A 21,139-nucleotide genomic window follows, 5' to 3' on the forward strand; every position below is an offset into this window, starting at 1 on the left:
ACAAAACCACGACCTGACGGAACAGCTGAATCAAAAGAGTGCAGCCGTGAATAGCCAGGGAGATCAAGAAGGGAACAGTGCGGAGAGGAGAAATAATGACGGACCGCAGGAGAGCAACGCACCGAGCAAACAAGTGCGACGGGACGCTAGCATCCCCTCAGTGACGGACACAGCTCCACAACCCATCATCGCAGAGATGCAGGCGATGAAGGAACAGATGGAAGTCCTGATGAACGCTCTCAAGGGGCGAGTGTCCAGCGATCTTGACGACCTTGTCAACCGGACTGACTCGCCATTTACGGCGTCCGTCAACTCCTTCCCCCTGCCGAGTAAGTTCCGCATGCCGAGCATGGACAGTTATGACGGAGTCAAGGACCCCCTCGATCACCTAGAGACCTTCAAGACCCTGATGCACCTCCAGGGAGTGGCGGACGCAATTATGTGTAGGGCATTCCCTACAACCCTGAAGGGCGCGGCAAGGATTTGGTTCAGCCGCCTGACACCAAACTCCATCGGCACCTTCAGAGAGCTGAGCGCTCAGTTCACTACACACTTCATTGGAGGACATCGGTACAAGAAATCCACGGCTTGTCTGATGAACATCAAGCAGAGAGAGGAGGAGACGTTACGGGCCTACATATCACGCTTCAATAAAGAAGCGCTCACGATCGACGAAGCCGACGACAAAATATTGGTGGCCGCGTTCACAAACGGGCTGAAGGGGGGTAAGTTTTTGTTCTCCCTATACAAAAACGACCCAAAGACAATGTCGGAGGTGCTTTACAGGGCCACCAAGTATATGAACGCTGAAGACGCTCTACTAGCAAGAGAAGACAGACCGAAGAAAAGAGACAGACAAGAGGATCCCCGACAGGACCAGGGGCGAAAAAAAGGACGGATGGGAGATCGAAGGGACGAGAGACGTCCAAAACCCATGGGTGGAAGGTTCACAAGTTTCACCCCGTTGACCGCTCCGATAGACCAATTCCTAATGCAGATTAAGGACGAAGGATCCCTGACGTTTCCGGGAAAGCTGAAGAGTGATCCCAACAAAAGGTCAAGAGACAAATATTGCCGCTTCCACCGTGACCATGGTCACGACACTGCCGATTGTTACGACTTGAAGCAACAAATCGAAAACCTTATCCGACAAGGAAAGCTGAAGAAGTTCGTCAGCAAGGAAAGAATGGATCAACCCCAACAAGAACAACACCCCCGTCGAGAAAACGAGCGGCCAAGGCCCCCAATAGGGGACATAAGGATGATAATTGGAGGAACAGCTGCGGCCGGATCGTCCAAAAAGGCTCGCAAAACGTACCTTCGGATGGTACAGAATGTCCAGCTGGCAGGCACGGTACCAAAGATGGCTAGAAGGGAAGGCCCCATTATCGGGTTCTCGGAGGAGGATGCAAGACGCCTACACCATCCACACGACGATGCACTCGTCGTCACCTTGCGGGCAGGCGACTACAACATCCACCGGGTGTTGGTCGACAACGGTAGTTCGGCCGACATCATGTATTATCCGGCATTCCAACAAATGAGGATTGATAGAGAACTGCTAATACCGACAAACGCCCCGCTCGTTGGCTTCGGGGGGAGTAGGATATTCCCTTTGGGCGCCGTCACGTTACCGGTGACGGTAGGAGACTACCCCCAACAAATCACGAAGGACGTAACATTCCTGGTGGTCGATTGCTCGTCAGCCTACAATGCTATTATTGGACGGCCCACTCTCAACTCGTGGAAGGCGGCAACATCAACATACCACCTGATGATCAAGTTCCCAACGGAGTATGGGGTAGGAGAGCTACGCGGAAGCCAAATTGCCGCACGAGAATGCTACGTAGCTATGATGGAGGCGGAAGACCAGATCCAGGCCTTGAACATAGAAGAACACCGAACGACGGCAGAACCTACTGAGAAGCTAGAGGAGATAGTTCTCGACAGTTCCAATTCAGATCGAACTACCAGGATCGGAACGCTTGTCAAACCCGCAATCCGTCAAGAGCTCGTAGCTTTCTTGAGGAGCAATAAGGATGTGTTCGCTTGGAGCCATGACGATATGCCAGGAATCGATCCCTCGGTCATGGTACATAAGTTGAATGTGTTGCCCTCGTTCCCACCCGTCCGACAAAAGAAGAGAGTATTCGCCCCGGAGCGAGACCAAGCAATAGCGGAAGAGGTCCGCAAACTCCAAGATGCAAGCTTTATCAGGGAAGTCTACTACCCCGATTGGCTGGCGAATGTGGTAATGGTGAAGAAAACGAGTGGCAAATGGCGGATGTGCGTGGACTTCACCGATCTTAACAAAGCATGCCCCAAAGATAGCTATCCCCTCCCAAGGGTCGACATCCTAGTGGACTCGACGGCTCAACACCAATTGCTAAGCTTCATGGATGCTTTCTCGGGTTATAACCAGATCCGCATGCACGAGGACGACCAGGAGAAGACTTCGTTTGTAACCAGTCAAGGTCTCTTCTGTTACAAAGTAATGCCATTCGGTCTGAAGAATGCAGGGGCAACATACCAGAGACTAATGAACAAGATGTTCGCACAGCAAATCGGGAGGAACGTCCAAGTTTATGTCGACGACATGCTGGTGAAGAGCCGGAAGGAGGAAGACCATTTGGAAGATCTCAAGGAAACATTCGGCACACTCCGATCCTACAACATGAAGCTCAATCCAGGAAAGTGCGCGTTTGGTGTAACGGCAGGAAAATTCCTAGGATTCATGGTATCTCAAAGGGGGATTGAAGCTAACCCGGACAAAATCCGAGCCATAATGGAGATGGCCCCCCCGAGAAACGTGAAGGAAGTACAGAGCCTTAACGGCAAGGTAGCGGCATTGAATAGATTCGTGTCGAGAGCGACGGACAAATGTTTACCTTTCTTCCGAACATTGAAAAAGTCATTCGAGTGGACGGACGAGTGTCAACGAGCATTCGAGGAGTTAAAAACCTATCTATCTTCACCACCTCTACTGAGCCCCTCGCAACCAGGTGAAGAGCTCTTCCTCTATTTGGCCGTCTCCACTGTGGCCGTCAGCGCGGCCTTAATCAGAGAGGAGGACAGGGCACAGAAGCCCGTGTACTACGCCGGCCGGGCGCTCCGCGGTGCCGAGGAAAGATACCAACCTATGGAGAAATTCGCTTTTGCGTTGGTCACGGCGGCTCGCAAGCTCAAGCCCTACTTTCAAGCCCATACCGTGAACGTAGTGACCGACAAGCCCTTGCGAAGGGCACTAAGTAATCCTGAGGCCGCAGGTCGACTGACGCTGTGGGCAATAGAATTGAGTGAGTTTGACATCAAGTATCGTCCACGTGTGGCCATCAAAGGACAAGCTGTAGCCGACTTCATAGCTGAGTTTACGCATGACGCGGACAAGGGGGCAGAAGAACCCCCCCAGTGGAACATCTACACCGACGGATCATCCAATAAGCGAGTTGGAGGAGCCGGCATAGTATTGCTGTCACCTGAAGGAGACAAGATTGAATGTATGGTCCGTCTCGACTTCCCCATTACCAACAATGAAGCAGAATACGAAGCAGTAGCAGCAGGACTCGACCTAGCCAAAGCCGCCGGAGCTGAAAGTGTGGTCGTGCATTGCGACTCTCAAGTCGTGACCAATCAAGTAAACGGAGATTATGAATGCAAAGGGGAAAGGTTGAAGAGATATCTCGATCAAGTGAGGGCTAGAGTCGACGGGCTAAAAGCAACGTTCGTCCAGATCCCCAGGGGAGACAACGAGCTCGCTGATCGGCTAGCCAAAGCCGCTTCAGCAGAACACATGATAACACTGGGTAATGTACTTCCCTTTGTTCAAATCTTTCCGCTAATAGACCCCGACAACATGCAGGAGATACGCTCCGAAAGAAACTGGACTACGCCGATAGCTTCATACTTAAAGGACGGGATATTGCCTGAGGAGAAGGAGGCAGCGAGAAAGCTAAAAGTCCGAGCGGCAAGGTTCGTCTTGATAAAAGACATTCTTTACAAGAGAGGTTTCTCCCGTCCTTACCAAAGATGTCTCGGGGTTGAAGAGGCAGACTACGTGATGAGGGAAGTACACGAAGGAATATGCGGGAACCATTCTGGATCGCGGTCGTTGGTGCACAAGCTGTTACGAGCTGGTTATTACTGGCCGACCATGCAAAAGGATGCTGAGTCCTATGTTAAAAGATGCGACAAATGCCAGAGGTTCAGCAATTTTATCGGACAGCCAGCTGAAGAGCTGACCCCCATAACGGCTCCATGGCCGTTCGCTCAGTGGGGACTGGACATCATGGGACCTTTCCCAACGGCGATAAGGCAGCTAAAGTTCTTGGTAGTGGGCATTGACTACTTCACGAAATGGGTAGAAGCGGAAGCCTTGGCCACCATTACAGAAAAGAACATTAGAAGTTTTGTCTGGCGGAACATAGTATGTAGGTTTGGTATTCCTAGAGTCCTTGTCTCAGATAACGGGAGGCAGTTCGATAACGGCCCCTTCCGTGATTTCTGCTCACAACTAGGAATAAAAAACCACTACTCATCCCCCGCCCATCCTCAGGCTAACGGTCAGGTTGAGGTCACAAACCGATCCTTGCTAAAGATTATCAAAACTCGGCTCGAGGGGGCAAAGGGCATATGGCCAGAAGAACTGCCAAGCATACTGTGGGCATATAGGACAACGGCGAGGACTCCGACAGGAGAGACACCGTTTCGACTGACCTACGGGAGCGAGGCAGTCATCCCAGCGGAAGTTGGGCTCACGAGCTACAGGGTTCACAACCACGACGAGGGAAGGAATGACGAATCCATGAGGCTACAGCTGGACCTTATAGACGAGGTCAGGTCGGAAGCAGAACAGAGGATCGCTAGATACCAGGATCGCATGTCCAAACATTTCAACTCCCGGGTCCGACAAAGAAGCTTCCAAGTTGGAGACCTCGTACTCAGGAGGGTCATGGGTACAACTAGAGACCCTACACAAGGAAAACTCGGCCCCAACTGGGAAGGACCCTACAGAGTTACGTCGTGGAAAAGGAAAGGGACATACCACCTGGAGACAATAGACGGAGAAAAGCTACCACATCCGTGGAATGCCGAGCACTTGAGGAAATACTACCAGTGATAGCGACACGACAACCAGTTTCTCTTTTAAGACTTTTTGGGAATTATTAACTTTTATTGGCACTGTTTAACTATTTTTGCTACAATATTGTCGTGCCTTTTTTAAGCCCAAGGGGGCAGGCACTTTTCCTTTACGCATTCTACAATCAGATGCAATTTTTGATCTTCTACTTGAATGTATGTCATTGCAATTGCCCACAAAAGTTAACGGAAACGATAGAAGTCCGCAAGATGGACGGATTATCCTACAGGGACGATCCCACTACGTCCACAAGATGGACGGATTATCCTACAGGGACGATCCCACTACGTCCACAAGGTGGACGGATCATCCTACAGGGATGATAACCATAAGTCCACAAGATGGACGGACACAATATGAAGTCCACAAGATGGACGGATCGTCCTACAGGGACGATCACCCTGAGTCCACAAAGTGGACGGATCACTAAGGTAGTGAAACATAAGTCCACAAAGTGGACAGATCACTAAGGTGATGAAACAAAAGTCCACAAAGTGGACGGATCACTAAGGTGATGAAACAAAAGTCCACAAAGTGGACAGATCACTAAGGTGATGAAACAAAAGTCCACAAAGTGGACGGATCACTAAGGTGATGAAATATGAGTCCACAAAGTGGACGGATCACTAAGGTGATGAAACAAAAGTCCACAAAGTGGACGGATCACTAAGGTGATGAAACAAAAGTCCACAAAGTGGACAGATCACTAAGGTGATGAAACAAAAGTCCACAAAGTGGACGGATCACTAAGGTGATGAAATATGAGTCCACAAAGTGGACGGATCACTAAGGTGATGAAACAAAAGTCCACAAAGTGGACGGATCACTAAGGTGATGAAACAAAAGTCCACAAAGTGGACGGATCACTAAGGTGATGAAATATGAGTCCACAAAGTGGACGGATCACTAAAGTGATGAAATACGAGTCCACAAAGTGGACGGATCACTAAGGTGATGAAACGTAAGTCCACCAAGTGGACGGACTACTTAGGTGATGTGACATAGGTCCACAAAGTGGACGGATCACAAAGGTGATGCAATTAGTCCACAAAGTGGACAGATCACTAAGATGTTGAAATACATGAAATAAAGTCCTTGAGATGGACGGACTGTCCTACATGAAATAAAGTCCCAAGGTGGACGGATACAATAGATGGACGTTTTCGCAAAGTGGACGTATACTGGCTACGTTAAAATTATCTACAAGTCCATTAAATACGCGATATATTTAAAAGTGATGAACAACGCCACAAAGTGGACGGTCCGCATAATAAACCCCTCAAAACAGACGGAGAAGGAAAATCCTCACCGATGTAAAAGCTCAATCAACACAAGATAACAAGTCTGCAATGTGGACGGATAATCACAGATTAACAAATATTCTCACAAAAATAATCCCTCAAGAAGGTAGACGGAGTTTTAAACAGAGCACCAAACAATTATAAAAAGCATGTGAACTTTTAAGCCAAAAGCCCCAAAGGCAAATGTTCAATACAAAAAAAAAGGGGACGGTTTGTCTTAAAAAATGAATAAAAAAGAAAGACGGATTGTTCACAAAATAAAGTACATATGCATCAATCTTTCTTTTCTTCAGCATCTGGGACATCCTTCGACGGGGCGGACTCTCCGTCTCCCTGAGCAGCACCGTCTCCAAAAAGGTCCTCCGTATTTTCGGAGGCGACGGGGAGGGCAGAAGTCTGGGCTTGGTCCTCAAGTTTGACCATTGTCAAGTCCAGCTCTGGATAAGCCTTCTTGACTTGACGGAGGGAATCATCGAATCCTTGGAGGAAGGAGTCCGACAGCTCGCCCAAACAGGACTCTGAGCATCGGTACTCCTCGACGGCTGCCACTTTAGCCTGACGGATCTCTTCTTTGAGTTGTTTTATCTCAGCTTCTTTGTTCTCTATGACCGTCAGCGAAGTGGCCGTCTTCTCCTCAAGCTCCTTCCTCGCCTGCTCAGAAAGCTCCAGCTTCTTCCCCATCTTGGACCTCCATCTCTGAAGTTGTCCGAGCTCTTCCTCCGTCTGCTGCGCCTTCGCGCGCACCCGGTCCAAGCTACTCTCACGGTTGAGACACCGGTCAAGTAGTCCCTTCATCATGACCAAGGACTGCAAGTAGAAAAGAGACCGTCACATAATGTAAGTAACAGGAAGAATGAAAAACAAAAACTTATTTGACAAACATAACCAACCTGAGCGACGGCGAAGAGGCCCGTCTCCCCCATGGCCTCCGTCGAATGGTTTCCCAGGTCTTCATAGTCTTCTGCCGTGATGATGGACGACAGTTTCTCCAATGCATACTTGGAGTCATCACGAAGAAGGGAAGGGGGTCTCTCTTGCTTACCGTCTGGGACCGCCATCAATCCTTTGCCCTTCCCCTGCTTCGCTGGGGTGACGGCCTTGTTACCCTCAGCCATTAAGCCAACCACAGGTTCAAGAGAGACCTTTGGTTGCTTAAAGGGACGGTCGGATTTTGTCGTCAGTTTCCTTTTAGGGATTGAAGCTGATGCCTTAGGAACCTCCTCGCCGGATTCCCTCTTCTTGACGGCTTGGGACTTGATCAAAGCTCTCCTCTTTGCGTCATCCATCTCTGCAAATAATGACGGATGAAATTAAAACAAAATAGAGCAAAGTAAATGACAAAGTAAAGTTGACGGGCTTACGTTTGTGAACTCGCTCGTCGTATCTTATCGCTTCTTGGGTGGGCTCAGGACCGTCGCAGTACCAATGTATGGTCCTCGGGTTCACCAACTTCGCCCAAGTCCTTTCCTCCGGCGTAGTCTTCTTGCAAACCTTTTCAAGGAAGCTAAACTCCTCGAGGCTGACTTGTGGGCGCCGTCTACCTGCAAAGAAAGATGATCAAGATATACACATATAACTGGACGGATATGAAAAGCAACACAAAATTTAGACGGATGCATACGTGTCTGATTTATAACTGCCCAAGTTGTGTCGACGGGCATGAACTCCGTCTCCCCTGGATGGTTCATCCATCTATCACCCTCCAGGAAGAAGTACCGACTCTTCCAATCTCTATTTGAGTCTGGGGTCTCAAAGATCACCTTCAACAAGGGGCTCCGACTGGCAAAACTGTACATCCCCCTTGATCCAGAAATCTCGTCTGGACGGTAACAGTGAAGAAATTCACGGACCGTCAATTTCCTTTCCCCGTTTGACATTGCACCGTAGAGAATCTCCATGGCTATGAAGACCCTCCAGGCGTTAGGGGATATCTGGGTGACGGACAACCCCAGATACTGCAAGAGTTCCCTATGAAGGGTAGAAAGCGGGAATCGAAGTCCAGCCTTCAATGCCTGTTCGTACACTCCTACACCGTCTACCCCTTCGTAATAACACTTCTCCGACACATATGGTAGATGGATGGAGACATAGTCTGGGATTTGGAAGTTGGTCCTGAAGGTGCTGAAATGTCTCTCCCTGATGACGGATGTAAACCTATGAACAGTCCACTCTGGCAACATGATGAACTGCCTTAGTCCATCAGCGCCTACAACGGACTCCAGTTGTTGATCCCCGTCATCATCGGAACCCTCTACTTCGACTATCTCCACATCCTCATTTGTTGAGGATGAAGAGGAGGCAGACGGACTCCTACTTTCGCCGGGGCTCTCTTGGTCTTTATGACCGGACGGGTATACATCCTCGTATTCCGTCCCATCACGAACCACCGACTGGTTACTTGACGCACTAGACATTTCCTACAATTGACAATAAAACCTAAGACCGACGGGTTTGAAAGTGTTGACGGGTATGGAAAGCCTAACAACAATGCATGGAAGAGAATGTAACTTGACTATAGTAAATTAGAAGCACTTACCGAACTTAGCAGAGGACAGGTGACGGTTGGTGTAATCAGCGAGTATTCGTCCTCGACGGATTGCACAGATAAGGTTGACGGCTTTGCTCTGACAGGGTTGACGGCTTCGCTCTGACAAGTGTTTTCTGAGTGAAAATTGAAAAATGAAAGAGTGAGGCGCCTTATATATATAGGAAGTGCACGGAAGACGAAGCGACGCTTCGATCCTATACAACGACCATTCAGAGAGTGACACGTGGCATGCTTAATAAATGCTGACAACCTGTCAGTACGTACCAACAGATTTGTACCTGCCATGTATCCGTCAACTGGATGATTCTCCCTTTGACGGGTTGATCCAGCTAGGACCGTCGTTCTATTTTGCATGAATCCGTCATATCCATATGTAAGGATCGTCACCCCACTGATCCTTTGACCTTAAAGGTGACGGATCATCGGGGTGAAGGGGGCAACTGAAGATGATAAAATATTGGGCATGATGGGCTTACCTTAATGGGCCTGACGGATTGGGTCTCTTGGGCCTGCGTAGGTATGGTCCCAGCTTTGGAGGCCCATCACTACTGACGCAGCAAGGGCCCATGATCCGGTAATGAGAATCCTTGCTCACCACGTTTGGAAGAATTGGGAATAGAGTCCCACATTGAAAAGATGTGGGAACCAAAAAGGGAAAGTCAACCCCTTATCACTATAAAAGGCGTAATACCCACAGAAATCGAGGTATGCTTTTATGAACCCTCTCTAACGCACTAAGTAAAACAGAGGAAGTCTAACTTGACCGTCGGAGAGTCTTTGGCCGGCACCACACCGGTGCTCTCTGAAGGATTCTTTAGTTTGTTTCGTCGTGCAGGTTCAATTCGAGTCGCGAGTACGGTGTGACCCATTGGTGACGGTAATCGACGTCATCATATATATATATATATATATATATATATATATATATATATTTAGGATTTCAAATAAAGATTCATACTTTTAAATTATTCATATAAAATCTTAATTTTTCAAAAACTTTTCAATTCAAAATATGAACTCACCATGTGTAGAGTAAAATATATTTAAAAAATGGCATAGTGTGACTTCAAATGAAATGATATTTAAATATAATAAATAATAACATGCAGTGAAGTATCCATACAACATTCATTTTATTTAAGTATTATTATTAATGACGTCACCTTAAATGAGTATGTGATTTGAATTGATACCTTTTTAAAATTGTTGTGTTTATTTTTAAATTTTTTTTAAAAAATGTGGGATTTTTTTTCGAGTCTAAATTTGTTAAAGATGAGGTGTAAAATCTATAATTTACATAATTCAATAAGAGATTGTCATATCAAATTTTTTTTTAAACACAATATATTTTACTACACCTAATAACATTTTAATAAACTCTCTGTTTGGTTAGATTTTTATATAAGTATTAAAATTGATTTGATGTATTCATCAAAAAAAAAAAAAAAATGATTTGATGTGGTTATGCCTATTTTTTAATATATGATATGATAATGTGACAATGCTGAGTTTAGGGTATAAAACTTGAATCTTGCACTACATCTTTATAGAATTTAATGTCTTTGTTTTTTTAGTCCGAATTTGATAAGGATTGAGTGTAAACTTTTTTTTACACCATCCAATAAGTTATTGCAACATTAGTTTTTTACTTAAAACTCAATACATCCTACCACACCTAATAATATCTTAATAAACTCTCAATTTGGTTGGATTTTTTTAGACGGGTATTAGAATTGATTGAGTGTGGTTGTGTTTATTTTTTAATATGTGATAAGATAATATGGTATGTTAGGATTGGAAGGTGTAAAAGTTGGGTTTTACACAGTGGCAGCTCCATGAATTTTTTTGAAGAGGGTCATTAGGAATTTAAATTAAACAAAATTTAATAAAAAGAGAACTTGAATATATTGAGTTATAGAGGGGGAAAAAAAACACAAATACATGAAGTTTTACAATTTCTTTTTACAAATTTTCATATTTTGAAATTGTCACATGATGGTTTATTATCAATTGTCATTATCTATTGTCAATGTTGGTGTAAAAATTATATATTGTTAAGTTTGTATAACATTTTTTTTTATGCAATTGTCATTAATTGTTTGTTATTTTTTTTATAAATTATTTACCTTATATTAATCATTGGTCCACATTACCACACTCATCTATAAATAAATAATGCATTCAACAATCACTAAATTTACTTTTTTTCTTTCTTGAATCACTAGTTTTATAACAAAATGTTATTCTAACATGATAACAATATACACATGTAACAAATCCTCTATATTTCTTGGTTATTAAATTATGTAGAGTTATATTATATTTATACTATACATGTACACATTCACACATATCACAATACACACAAATAAAATTATAACAAAAAAAAAAAAAAACGCATACTATTAGTATCAAACACGCACTCACACATGTAATATAAATTTATAATAAAGAAAGAGAAATTCACAACTTACAAACACTCACATTTTATTCTTAGAGTTGAAGATACATAGAAAATAAGATAGAGAAGAGAGATAAAATGAGATTCATGAGAGAAGGGAGAGTGATTTGTGATTTGGGTTGTTAATTAGTTTTGGGGTAAGTTGATCTATGTTGTTGTTTGATTTTGGGTAAAGTTGATTTATGAACAGGGTGTGCAAAAATATTTTTAAGGGTAATTAAATTAATAAAAAACATTATATATATATATATATATATATATTTTTTTTTATTCAAGTTTGGGGGTTCATTTGAACCCCCGAAGTACAAGTGTAGCCGCCCCTAATTTTACACCACATCCTTATAAAACTTAATATCTTGTTTTTTTAATACCAATTCTAAATTATGAGATTCAAAATCTATTTTAGCATAAATTTTATTTTAAAAAAAATCACTATCATAGTTAATTATATAGTACAAGGTTTACCATACAATGTGAACATGACAACATTAATGAGGTTCTGTTACATTCACATTTGGTAGGTGCACCGAATGTATCGCAGTCGTATTTATTTGAGCTTTTTTTTCTTTTTTTGTTGAGAAGGGTATTTATTTATGCTGGTATATTTAAAGAGGGTCAAATATTTCAGACAAAAAAAGGGAGAAAATAGTCATAGACGTACGTAGCAGATATCAAGAGCACCACCTCAAAATTGTCAAAAATGATTGTGAGTGCGGCTCATTTTAATCACAAATACAAACATAAAAACTATTTAAAAATCAAATAGATGAATCACAATACAATGAAAAGTTAACACCTCTAATGAATATTTTATATAAAATTAATTCAGTAGAATCAAATCTTCCACAGGAAGAATATATGTGGCATTCCCAAAAAAAAAGTATATGTGACAGATAACAAAAGAGACAGAACCCTCAAGGACTCCACAGACACGGAAAAATAGTTATGTTTTTTATTTGCCTATGAACATACAGTCATAGGAGCTCTTGCTCGCTTCTTGTCAAATGCATTTGTTCTGCTGTCTAAATCGTCATCCTCATATTATCACCTCCATCTCTAGCAGATGGAGTATATTCCTTGGCAATAATAGCAGCTTTTCTTTTTCCAGTGTTTAACTTAGCACGTAGTTTCTTTTCAAGTGGGTCGTTTGAAGGTCCAAATTTGGCTTGGCGTGAGACCTTTGCACCCAATCCAAGCCTACCGGAAAATGTGAAGGGTTGTGGTGAACAACTAACAATTTCCCATCAACATTAATAGCTATAAGAGACAGCAAAGATGGTTATACACTTATACTGACCTATAAGGTTGACCCTCTGATTCTACTTCTGGCTGTTCATTCTCTGTAGCTTTGGTCGTATTATTAACCCATTGTTCAGCCTGCATATTAGTAGATTGTATTTGTATTTGGTGAGTGCGCTGAGGAGGACGATGAGGACTGTGGCTGCGTTCGCTTCAAAATCCTGAGAATTAGAGTATGGCTGCCAAAAATAATGCTGATGTATTAATAGTTTTATATTTTTTTTAGGGTTTTATTTTTTTAATAGTTTTATTTTTTTAAATAATACTGATGTGGAAAAATGTGGAAGTTTCAAAAGTTTCGATTTTATATATATATAGAGATTAAGTCAACTTAATAAGTTCCAAATCAACTACAGGTCAATTGAAGATTTCATAAATTTGCCAACTAACGGGACCTTAAATTAAAATGGTCAGCTCGACTTATAAAAGAAACTAAAAAGCCATCTTAGGCGGATTCATGTCTAGTCTAGATCTGTAAATCATATCAAAGCAAAACGAGTGGCACACCGTTGTTGAAAGCTAATGAATGTGAATGTTAAGGTGACTCCTTTTATTTATTTATTTTTTTAAACAAACACATACTCAAGGAAGAGGGAAAATAATTCTAACACAAATGTTTATAATAAACTCCATTCAAAAGCTATGGTAACTTTTAAAGGACGGTGCAACAAGTTATACTACACTTAATACACTCTCTTAAACAATGTAAGAAAATTACTTTTTTTTTTTTTAAAGAAACAAACACACACACAAGGGTACCATCAATAGTGATTAATTTGTTTTTGTATCGTACCTTTATTTTAGGGGTAATTACAGAAAACCTACCTGTACTTTGGCCCAAATTCACATTGCCTACTAGTGGTTTGAATATTGTCACTTTACCCACTTAAGTTTTGCTCCATTTGTCTTCTGTAACGCATTTTTGTTAAAAACAGGAATAAATATGTATTTTTGCTTTCCTTTTATATCTCTCTCATTCTATAACAAAAATAGCATACAAAAACAAAAGAAAACAAGATCAAAAGGCAGTGGTTTTGTAAAATTAATACTTAGCAATAATTAGATAATGTAACAAAATCAAATAAAAAACACACAAAGAAGAGTCCATTTAGAAATAGCTTATTTAATTGAAATTGAAATTTTTTTGCTAAAGATACTATAGATAAAGCTAAAAGGTAGCTAAACTGGTATAGTGAGACCCATGAATAGTACCAAAAAATGCAATGAGACTTATAAATAGTAGCAAAAATAAGCGGAATAGTAACAAAAATAAGCTAAATAGTAAAAAAAATGGCTTTCCAAGCCAATGCCTAATGCAACCTAAATCTTAGCACTTAGCTGTGATAGGTAGATAATTCACCGACAATAACCTCCCTCAACTCTTTTAAAATTTTAAGTGTTGCTGCAATATCTAATAAACACTTCCATTCTGCTATAGTGATAAGAGATTGGGAGGGATGTGTACCTGAGGCAAAGGAATAAGATGAGCAACGCCAGTGGGTTAATGTCAAAGCAAAGAGTGGTCTCTAGCGGGCTTAGGACAAGAACATTATAAGATGAACTTAAGAGTGATTGATAAAATGTCTAACACAAAATGGGTTACTAAAAAGTTCACTCACTCTACGTTATCCTAGTATTTTGAAGTTGAACCAGAGATAGACTTAGATCTTGAACTGGAGATAGGCTTGATTTTGTTGTCTTGAATTTATCTTGAATTTCAATATCTGCATTATCTGATGATCCAATAAACATATGGGATACTGGCCATCCAAAGAAATCGAGAACATATGGTTCACGAGTATAATTGTAATAACGCATTCTAACAAAACCGATTCAAGCGAAATATCAAAAATAAAAACAAAAACCAATCACTACGCAAACAACAACCAATGGTGCTTATAGATACCGTATTTTGTCCACTCTCAATTTGCGTGCTAAACCCCGAAAATTTCAAAAATATTAACTTTTCTCCGTGTGGCTGCGAAAACACCTAAATTGACATGGTACAACCTGTTCGGGCATCGGAGCACTCGAAATGCCATTTTAGGTCAAAATGCCCCTAGTCAACTCTAGGTTGACTGAAGATCAAAATCATTCCAAAACAATATTTTTCATGCTTTTACATCACACTCGCACTACTCGAAAATTTTTGTCAACTTTGACCAAGTTTGACCCGAGGTTAACTCCCGAAAGCACTAAAAATCCTAATTTTGATCTGACTACCACTTTTGATCCAACCGTTGGATTTTCAATTTTTTTAGTGTTTTAGAAATCAAACATCTAGAACTTTCTAGGGACACCAAGATTAGCTCAATTGGAGTTCATGAAGGCCTTCAAATATGCAACTGAAGTCAGAACCAAAAAGCTGGAGGAAAAAGATGAAATTACTAATATCAGCATACCCAACCCAGCAGCCAAACAGTTATAAATACCCCCTAGACCCCCATATTTCAAGAGGAGATGATTTTGGGCATTTTGGAGAACTTTTCTAGGCAGATTCTCTCTCTTTTATTCTCTAAATTCTCTCCTAAACACATCCAAAAACCTTTGATTCCTCTCTTTTCTCAACAATCAAAAGGTAGTGTTCTTGCACACTTTTTCTTCACCTTGGTCTTAGGACCTTGGATCTAAGGTTCTAAGGGTGTAGATGTAGCTTTTCATCTACAATCTACACTGCTTTATCTTGCTTCATAACATGTTTGATTGCTTTCCATAATATATTTTTGCTTTATCTTGCTTCCTAGCATGTTTTATAGCTTTTCTAGCATGTCTCCTTGCTTTCTATCATGCTTTATCACTTTGATGATGTTGGCCTAGACTTCTTGGGCCAAGATATGTCTAAATATTGTGTCTATGCTTAGATTTACATGTCTATATGCTTTTTGCCAAGTTTATGCCTAGATCTACATGTTTATGTGCTCTTTGCCATGCTTATGCCTAGATATACATATTTATATGCTCTTTGCCATGTTTATGCTTAGATCTATACTTTGTGTGCTACGTGCCATGTTTATGTGTCTAGATCTACATGTTGGTTGCTATGCCATTGTCGACGCCCAACCTCAATCTTTGGGTGGCGGAAAGAAAACCACCGTTGCCATGGGCCTTCATTCGACCACCTGCCGTGGCAACAACTCACGCACGGGGCCCATTGGAGGCCCCTCTTGATGTGAATGTGTATGGTTTGTACGGAGCTTTGGGTGCTCTCTCTCTTTCGGTAAAGGAAGGTAGGTCTACCTTTTGTTTTATGGCAGGAGTCTAGGCCAAATTTTAAGGGATTTTCAAAGGTAAATGGAGTCACCACCAATCATTGGGTTTTTCTAAGGTGTGATTGGTCACCTGTTTCTAGTTGATTTTATTACCAATCCTCGGTTAAGAAAAATGTCATTTTTCCTAAACTAATGTGGATGGCAAAAATCTTGATTCTTAGGTCCAAAAGTTTGGTTATGTGTAGGGAAGATGTTAGGTACCCCACAACGCTTGTCCAAGAACAGTCATTTATTTTGATAAAACCTTAATTTTTGGAGATTAGCAGTAAAAACACGATTTTGGCATTGGCTTTCAAGGCTTTGCATGCATGGCAGTCGCTTGCATTGACCACGTGCTTGCATCCTTGCCCTTTTTCCTTGAGCCTAGGAGATCATGCCCTAGCTCCATGCGTCCTCACTCCATATGTGTACATGCAAAGGCAAAGACAAAAAAATAGCAGACAAGCAATGGAAGGAAAAAGCATAGATAAAAGCAAAAGGTTACAAAGCAAACAAACAAGATAGATATGGCAAGCACAGCATGTGACAAAAGCAAGAAAGCTAATCAACTAGCAAAGAGGGAAAACAAGCAAGGAAAACACACAAAGGGGGTGTCCACGAGGGACAAATGTAGGTTTGTATCAAATGTCCATGACTTCATTGTATTGAAGCATGGACGACACACTAGTAAGCAAGACTCATGCATGAACATGTAAGCAAGCGTGTAAAGATGCATAGAAAACCAACGGGTGGTGCAAACAAGCATGGTAAGCATATCATCACACGGAGTGAAAAAGGGAGAGGTATGCACAAAGCAACCGGCATCACAGAGATGCCTCCCAAGTGGTTACATCCAGGCAAGGCCTCATGGGCATTAGATGTAACCACACAACCACAACTCGCCAGGGGCGGCTTGATGCATTTGGGGGCCTAAGGCGAAAATTGATCATCTTATTTAGATGTAAAATTACTACTAATTAACATGAACTACATAGAATTTTTTTTTTTTTTTTTGAATTTTTAAGACAAAAAAAATTTGACAAAATTTTTCATACTTGTTGATGTGGTAGATTGATAGTGGTAAGTAAAACAGTTGTGTTACTGGTAGATTTAGATGAAAACTAGTAAAAGTTTGCTAATTAAACTCTTATTATTATTCTTTTTTTTTAGAAGTGCAACATTCACAATATTTTTTACAACAAATCCTAGATTTTAAACTGTTTTTTGTTTTTTATTTGAAAATATCACTATAATTATTTTTTTGTCATCAACAATAGGCTGTAATAACTTGCTACTTAGCATTAGTTGTACAAGTGTTGTGAAAAATATTGTGGACGACGTTGCATTTTTCTCTATTTTTTTATTTTTTTTTCATCTAATAAAAAAATTTATTTTATTTATTGATTATAAATAATCCTATTGGTTAAAATTTAGGGGCCTTTTTTTAACTTGGGGCCTTAGGCGGTTGCATTTTTTGCTCTACCATAGAGCCGGCCCTGCAACTCGCTAAGGGCATAAAGCATAGCAAAGCCTAGAACTAGAGAGGTTAGCATGGAAGATAAAGCATAGAAGCAAGCAAGCATAGACATGCAAACGGGTGATCTAAACCCTTTGATATGGGCCAAGGTATATGGACGATGACAAAGATCAGAGGGTCTGATCAGGTCCTAACCACGTGGCTAAAATACAAGAAAGAAAGGTAAAGCGACAAAAGGGCTACAATAGCACATGCCAAACAGAGCAAAAAAGGGAGATGTATGCACGAAGCAACTGGCATCATAGAGATGCCTCCCAAGTGGTTACATCCAGGCAAGGCCTCATGGGCATTAGATGTAACCACACAACCACAACCCGCTAAGGGCATTAAGCATAGCAAAGCCTAGAACTAGAGAGGTTAGCATGGAAGATAAAGCATAGAAGCAAGCAAGCATAGACATGCAAACGGGTGATCTAAACCCTTTGATATGGGCCAAGGTATATGGACGATGACAAAGACTAGAGGGTCTAGATCGGGTCCTAACCACGTGGCTAAAATACAAGAAAGAAAGGTAAGGTGACAAAAGGGCTACAATAGCACATGCCAAGACAAACATAGCTTAGGTCTAAGCACACAAACATGGCATGGAGCTCAGAAGCACATGGAAGATGGCATAAAGCAAGTAGAGCATAAATCCAAGCACACAAGCATGTGAAAATATAGATCTAGACATATAAGCATGTGAAAACCTAGATCTGAGCAAGCAAGCATGTAAAAATGTAGATCTGGGCATAGGCATAGCAATGCGCGTGTGAACATGTGAAAGCTAGCACATAAACATGGAAGAACATGAATCCAAGCATATAAGCATGTACAGATGCAAATCTAAGCATAAAACATGGCGAAAAGCATACGAGCACATAGATCCGAGCAAAGCATAACCATAGACATGGTATCAAGCACATGAGCACATAACCCTAACATCAACGCAAAGCAAAGAGAGGAACGAAACAAAGGAAACATGGCATAAAACTCTAACCATGTAGATCTAAATATATAAGCATGTAAGGACATAGATCTAAGCACAAAACATGGCATAAAAACCCTAGGCATGTAGATCTAAACATATAAGCTTGTAATGACATAGATCTAAGCACAAAACATGGGATAAAAACCCTAAGCATGTAGATCTAAACATATAAGCATGTGAGCAAGCATAAAAGAACATGGATCTAAGCTAAGAACATGCTAGAAACAAGGTAAAGCAAACATGTCAAAGAAAGCAACAAAGCATATTATCATGGCAAAAAGAGCAAGAACATGCTTGGAAAAAGATTTAGAAGGTTAGGGGTGTCGATGATAGCTAAAAAGCTACATCCACACCTCTAAACCCCAAATCCAGATTGTAGAACCAAGGAAAGGAAGATTGAGTAGGACCTCCACCAATCTTGGGTAGGACCTCCCCAAGGGGGGGTTGGTTGTCAAGAATTAAATGTGCAATTTGCAAAAGTGGTGAACGTTTTAGGAATGTGAAGTTGTTGAGATGGGATATCATGAGGTGAGGGTTTGGGTATCACATGCCCCTATCTCTAGTAAGGGACAACCACTTCACTCAAACAACTCTTTTCCCACAAAAGGGTTTTTGGCATTGACTTGCCACTCTTAGAAGATGCATGCGCTTTAAAACATAGATTTTCATGATTTTATGTTTTAATTTGAACCTTTATGCTTTGATCTTATTTTGAAAAATCCCTTCTTTTTTTTTTGAAAAAATGTGTACAAGATTGCAACAAACCTAAGCCAACAGAATTGAGAGAAGGTTTTGTTTAGACAGTGTTCAGGATGTAGTGACAGGGCTAAATCTGGGTTCCAGCATTTCGGATGGATGGGATTCCCAATACCCAGAAGCTTTTGCAAAGATCCACCTAAGGGATGGAGGTCTTCCCCTTGTAAAGAAGCCTTAAGTGATTGACTCCATGCTTGGCATACTTCTTGGGATGAAGATTTTCTGATTTGTGGTGAAGATTCTTGTGAGGCACAAGTAACAAACTTCATTTTCATGTCAATCATCAAAATGACCTATCAAGGCAGTGTGCCACATTAGGGAACTAAGAAAGGCAACATGAGAATGACAATAAGGGATGTTAATGCAATTCCCTGAAATTTGATGGGGCACTGTCGCTTGGGTGTTGAGTAAGTGAATGGCTTTATCACAAATGCTCAGATATTTGGTCATCACTATTCATTGAAGAATGCGATGTGAATGACGTATTTTTGGCTCGATTAAAGCATATCCCTGAAATGGAAATTGATTGAAGGGAGTTAGTGAAATGTCTGGGCTATGACAAACTCGATAAAATTGGAAGCATTTTGGCTCTCATTTGACCAAATTTAATCCCTTTACTCTTCCTCCATGGTTCACATGTGCGCACTCATTACGAGCAAGTTCTAACATTGTACTGCTGAAGTAGCCGGAGCTAAATTCTCATGGATTTAAGATTTGTCAAGTGAATCACCATGACTGAGGTGGTCCCAATACTGTTTGAATGTTCCTGAGGAGGAAATGGTCCAAGTTAGATCAAGGCTTTGCTCACGGAAATATTCGATAAAACTGGAGATAGTTCATGATTCTCCCTGAATGTAGGCTTTGTTTGCCATTTTTTTTATTGTCAATGCAGAAGTCAGGCTTCCAAGGAATGCTTCGAGCAAGCTGAAAAGATCTTCTGATGGCATTGCAAAGAAATTGTGACTGCGGTCCTTGCTAAAGTTCAAGATGCTGTTGAGGCTATCGAAAAGAAGTCTATTCGTAGGGGAGAGACCGTGCGAAAAAAGCTGCCCCCAGTGTGGCGTTTTCCATGGTCTCTCAATCACTTTTACAACTTGATGAGATTTTCAACTGAAGGGTGTGAGGATTCACATATCAAGAAACCCAAAGACATCTCAGAATTCTTGGAGGAAAGGAGGATTTTTTTTAGGAAGACCTGAAGGTGAGAGAAATTTTTTTCTGAGGAAGACCCGAAGGAACCATCTAGACTACCCGGAGGCAAAAGAATATCTTTTTTTTAAGGGGAACCTGAGGGAGACACCTAGACTACCCAAAGGCAAGTGCAAATCTTATTTGAGGAATACCTGAAGGAAATACATAGACCACCCGAAAGCAAAAGTAGATATCTCCTTGGGGAATACCAAAAGAAAACACCTAGACTACCGGAAGGTAAAAGAAGATTTTTCTGAGGGGAATCTGATGGAAATCCCTAATCTACCCAAAAAGGGGAAAGAAGATTTTGTCTTAGGGGAATACCCAGAGGAAACACCCAGATTACCTGACGGCCAAAGAAGATTTTTCTGAGGGAGACTCAAAGGAAAAGCCTACTGAGGCAAGCTGATGCTAACGAAACTTGAGCTGTATGACCTTGCTTGAGAGATGTTGGGATCTTTTTACCATTTTGAGATGCCTTAACAAAGGAGTTTGCAAACTATATAGATCAACTCTGATTTTTGGCAAAATTCTGCTCCTTGGCTTGCGATAGCTAGTCTTCATGGATAATGTGGACAAGCTAGTCTTCATGGATAATGTGGAGGTTGCACAAGATGGATTTTTAGCGGTCTTATGGTAATGAGACCACTAAAAATCTGCCCCAGTATCATATTGAGAGGTCCTAAAGGCT

The 21,139-nt window shown here is 41.6% G+C and overlaps 1 protein-coding gene across 1 annotated transcript; it reads right to left on the minus strand.

The window, feature by feature from the left end:
* Positions 1-6,458: 6,458 nt before the first annotated feature.
* Positions 6,459-8,149, minus strand: LOC126696138 (uncharacterized). The gene is made up of 5 exons (XM_050392923.1): positions 8,060-8,149; positions 7,800-7,979; positions 7,329-7,726; positions 6,951-7,245; positions 6,459-6,481 (listed from the first exon to the last, which is right to left on the minus strand). The coding sequence occupies exons 1-5, from the start codon at positions 8,124-8,126 to the stop codon at positions 6,459-6,461; spliced, it is 963 nt and encodes a 320-aa protein (XP_050248880.1). The 5' UTR covers positions 8,127-8,149.
* Between the last annotated feature and the right edge of the window lie 12,990 nt (positions 8,150-21,139).

The sequence above is a fragment of the Quercus robur genome, chromosome 8 (assembly GCF_932294415.1).
Source record: "Quercus robur chromosome 8, dhQueRobu3.1, whole genome shotgun sequence".
Taxonomy (NCBI): domain Eukaryota; kingdom Viridiplantae; phylum Streptophyta; class Magnoliopsida; order Fagales; family Fagaceae; genus Quercus; species Quercus robur.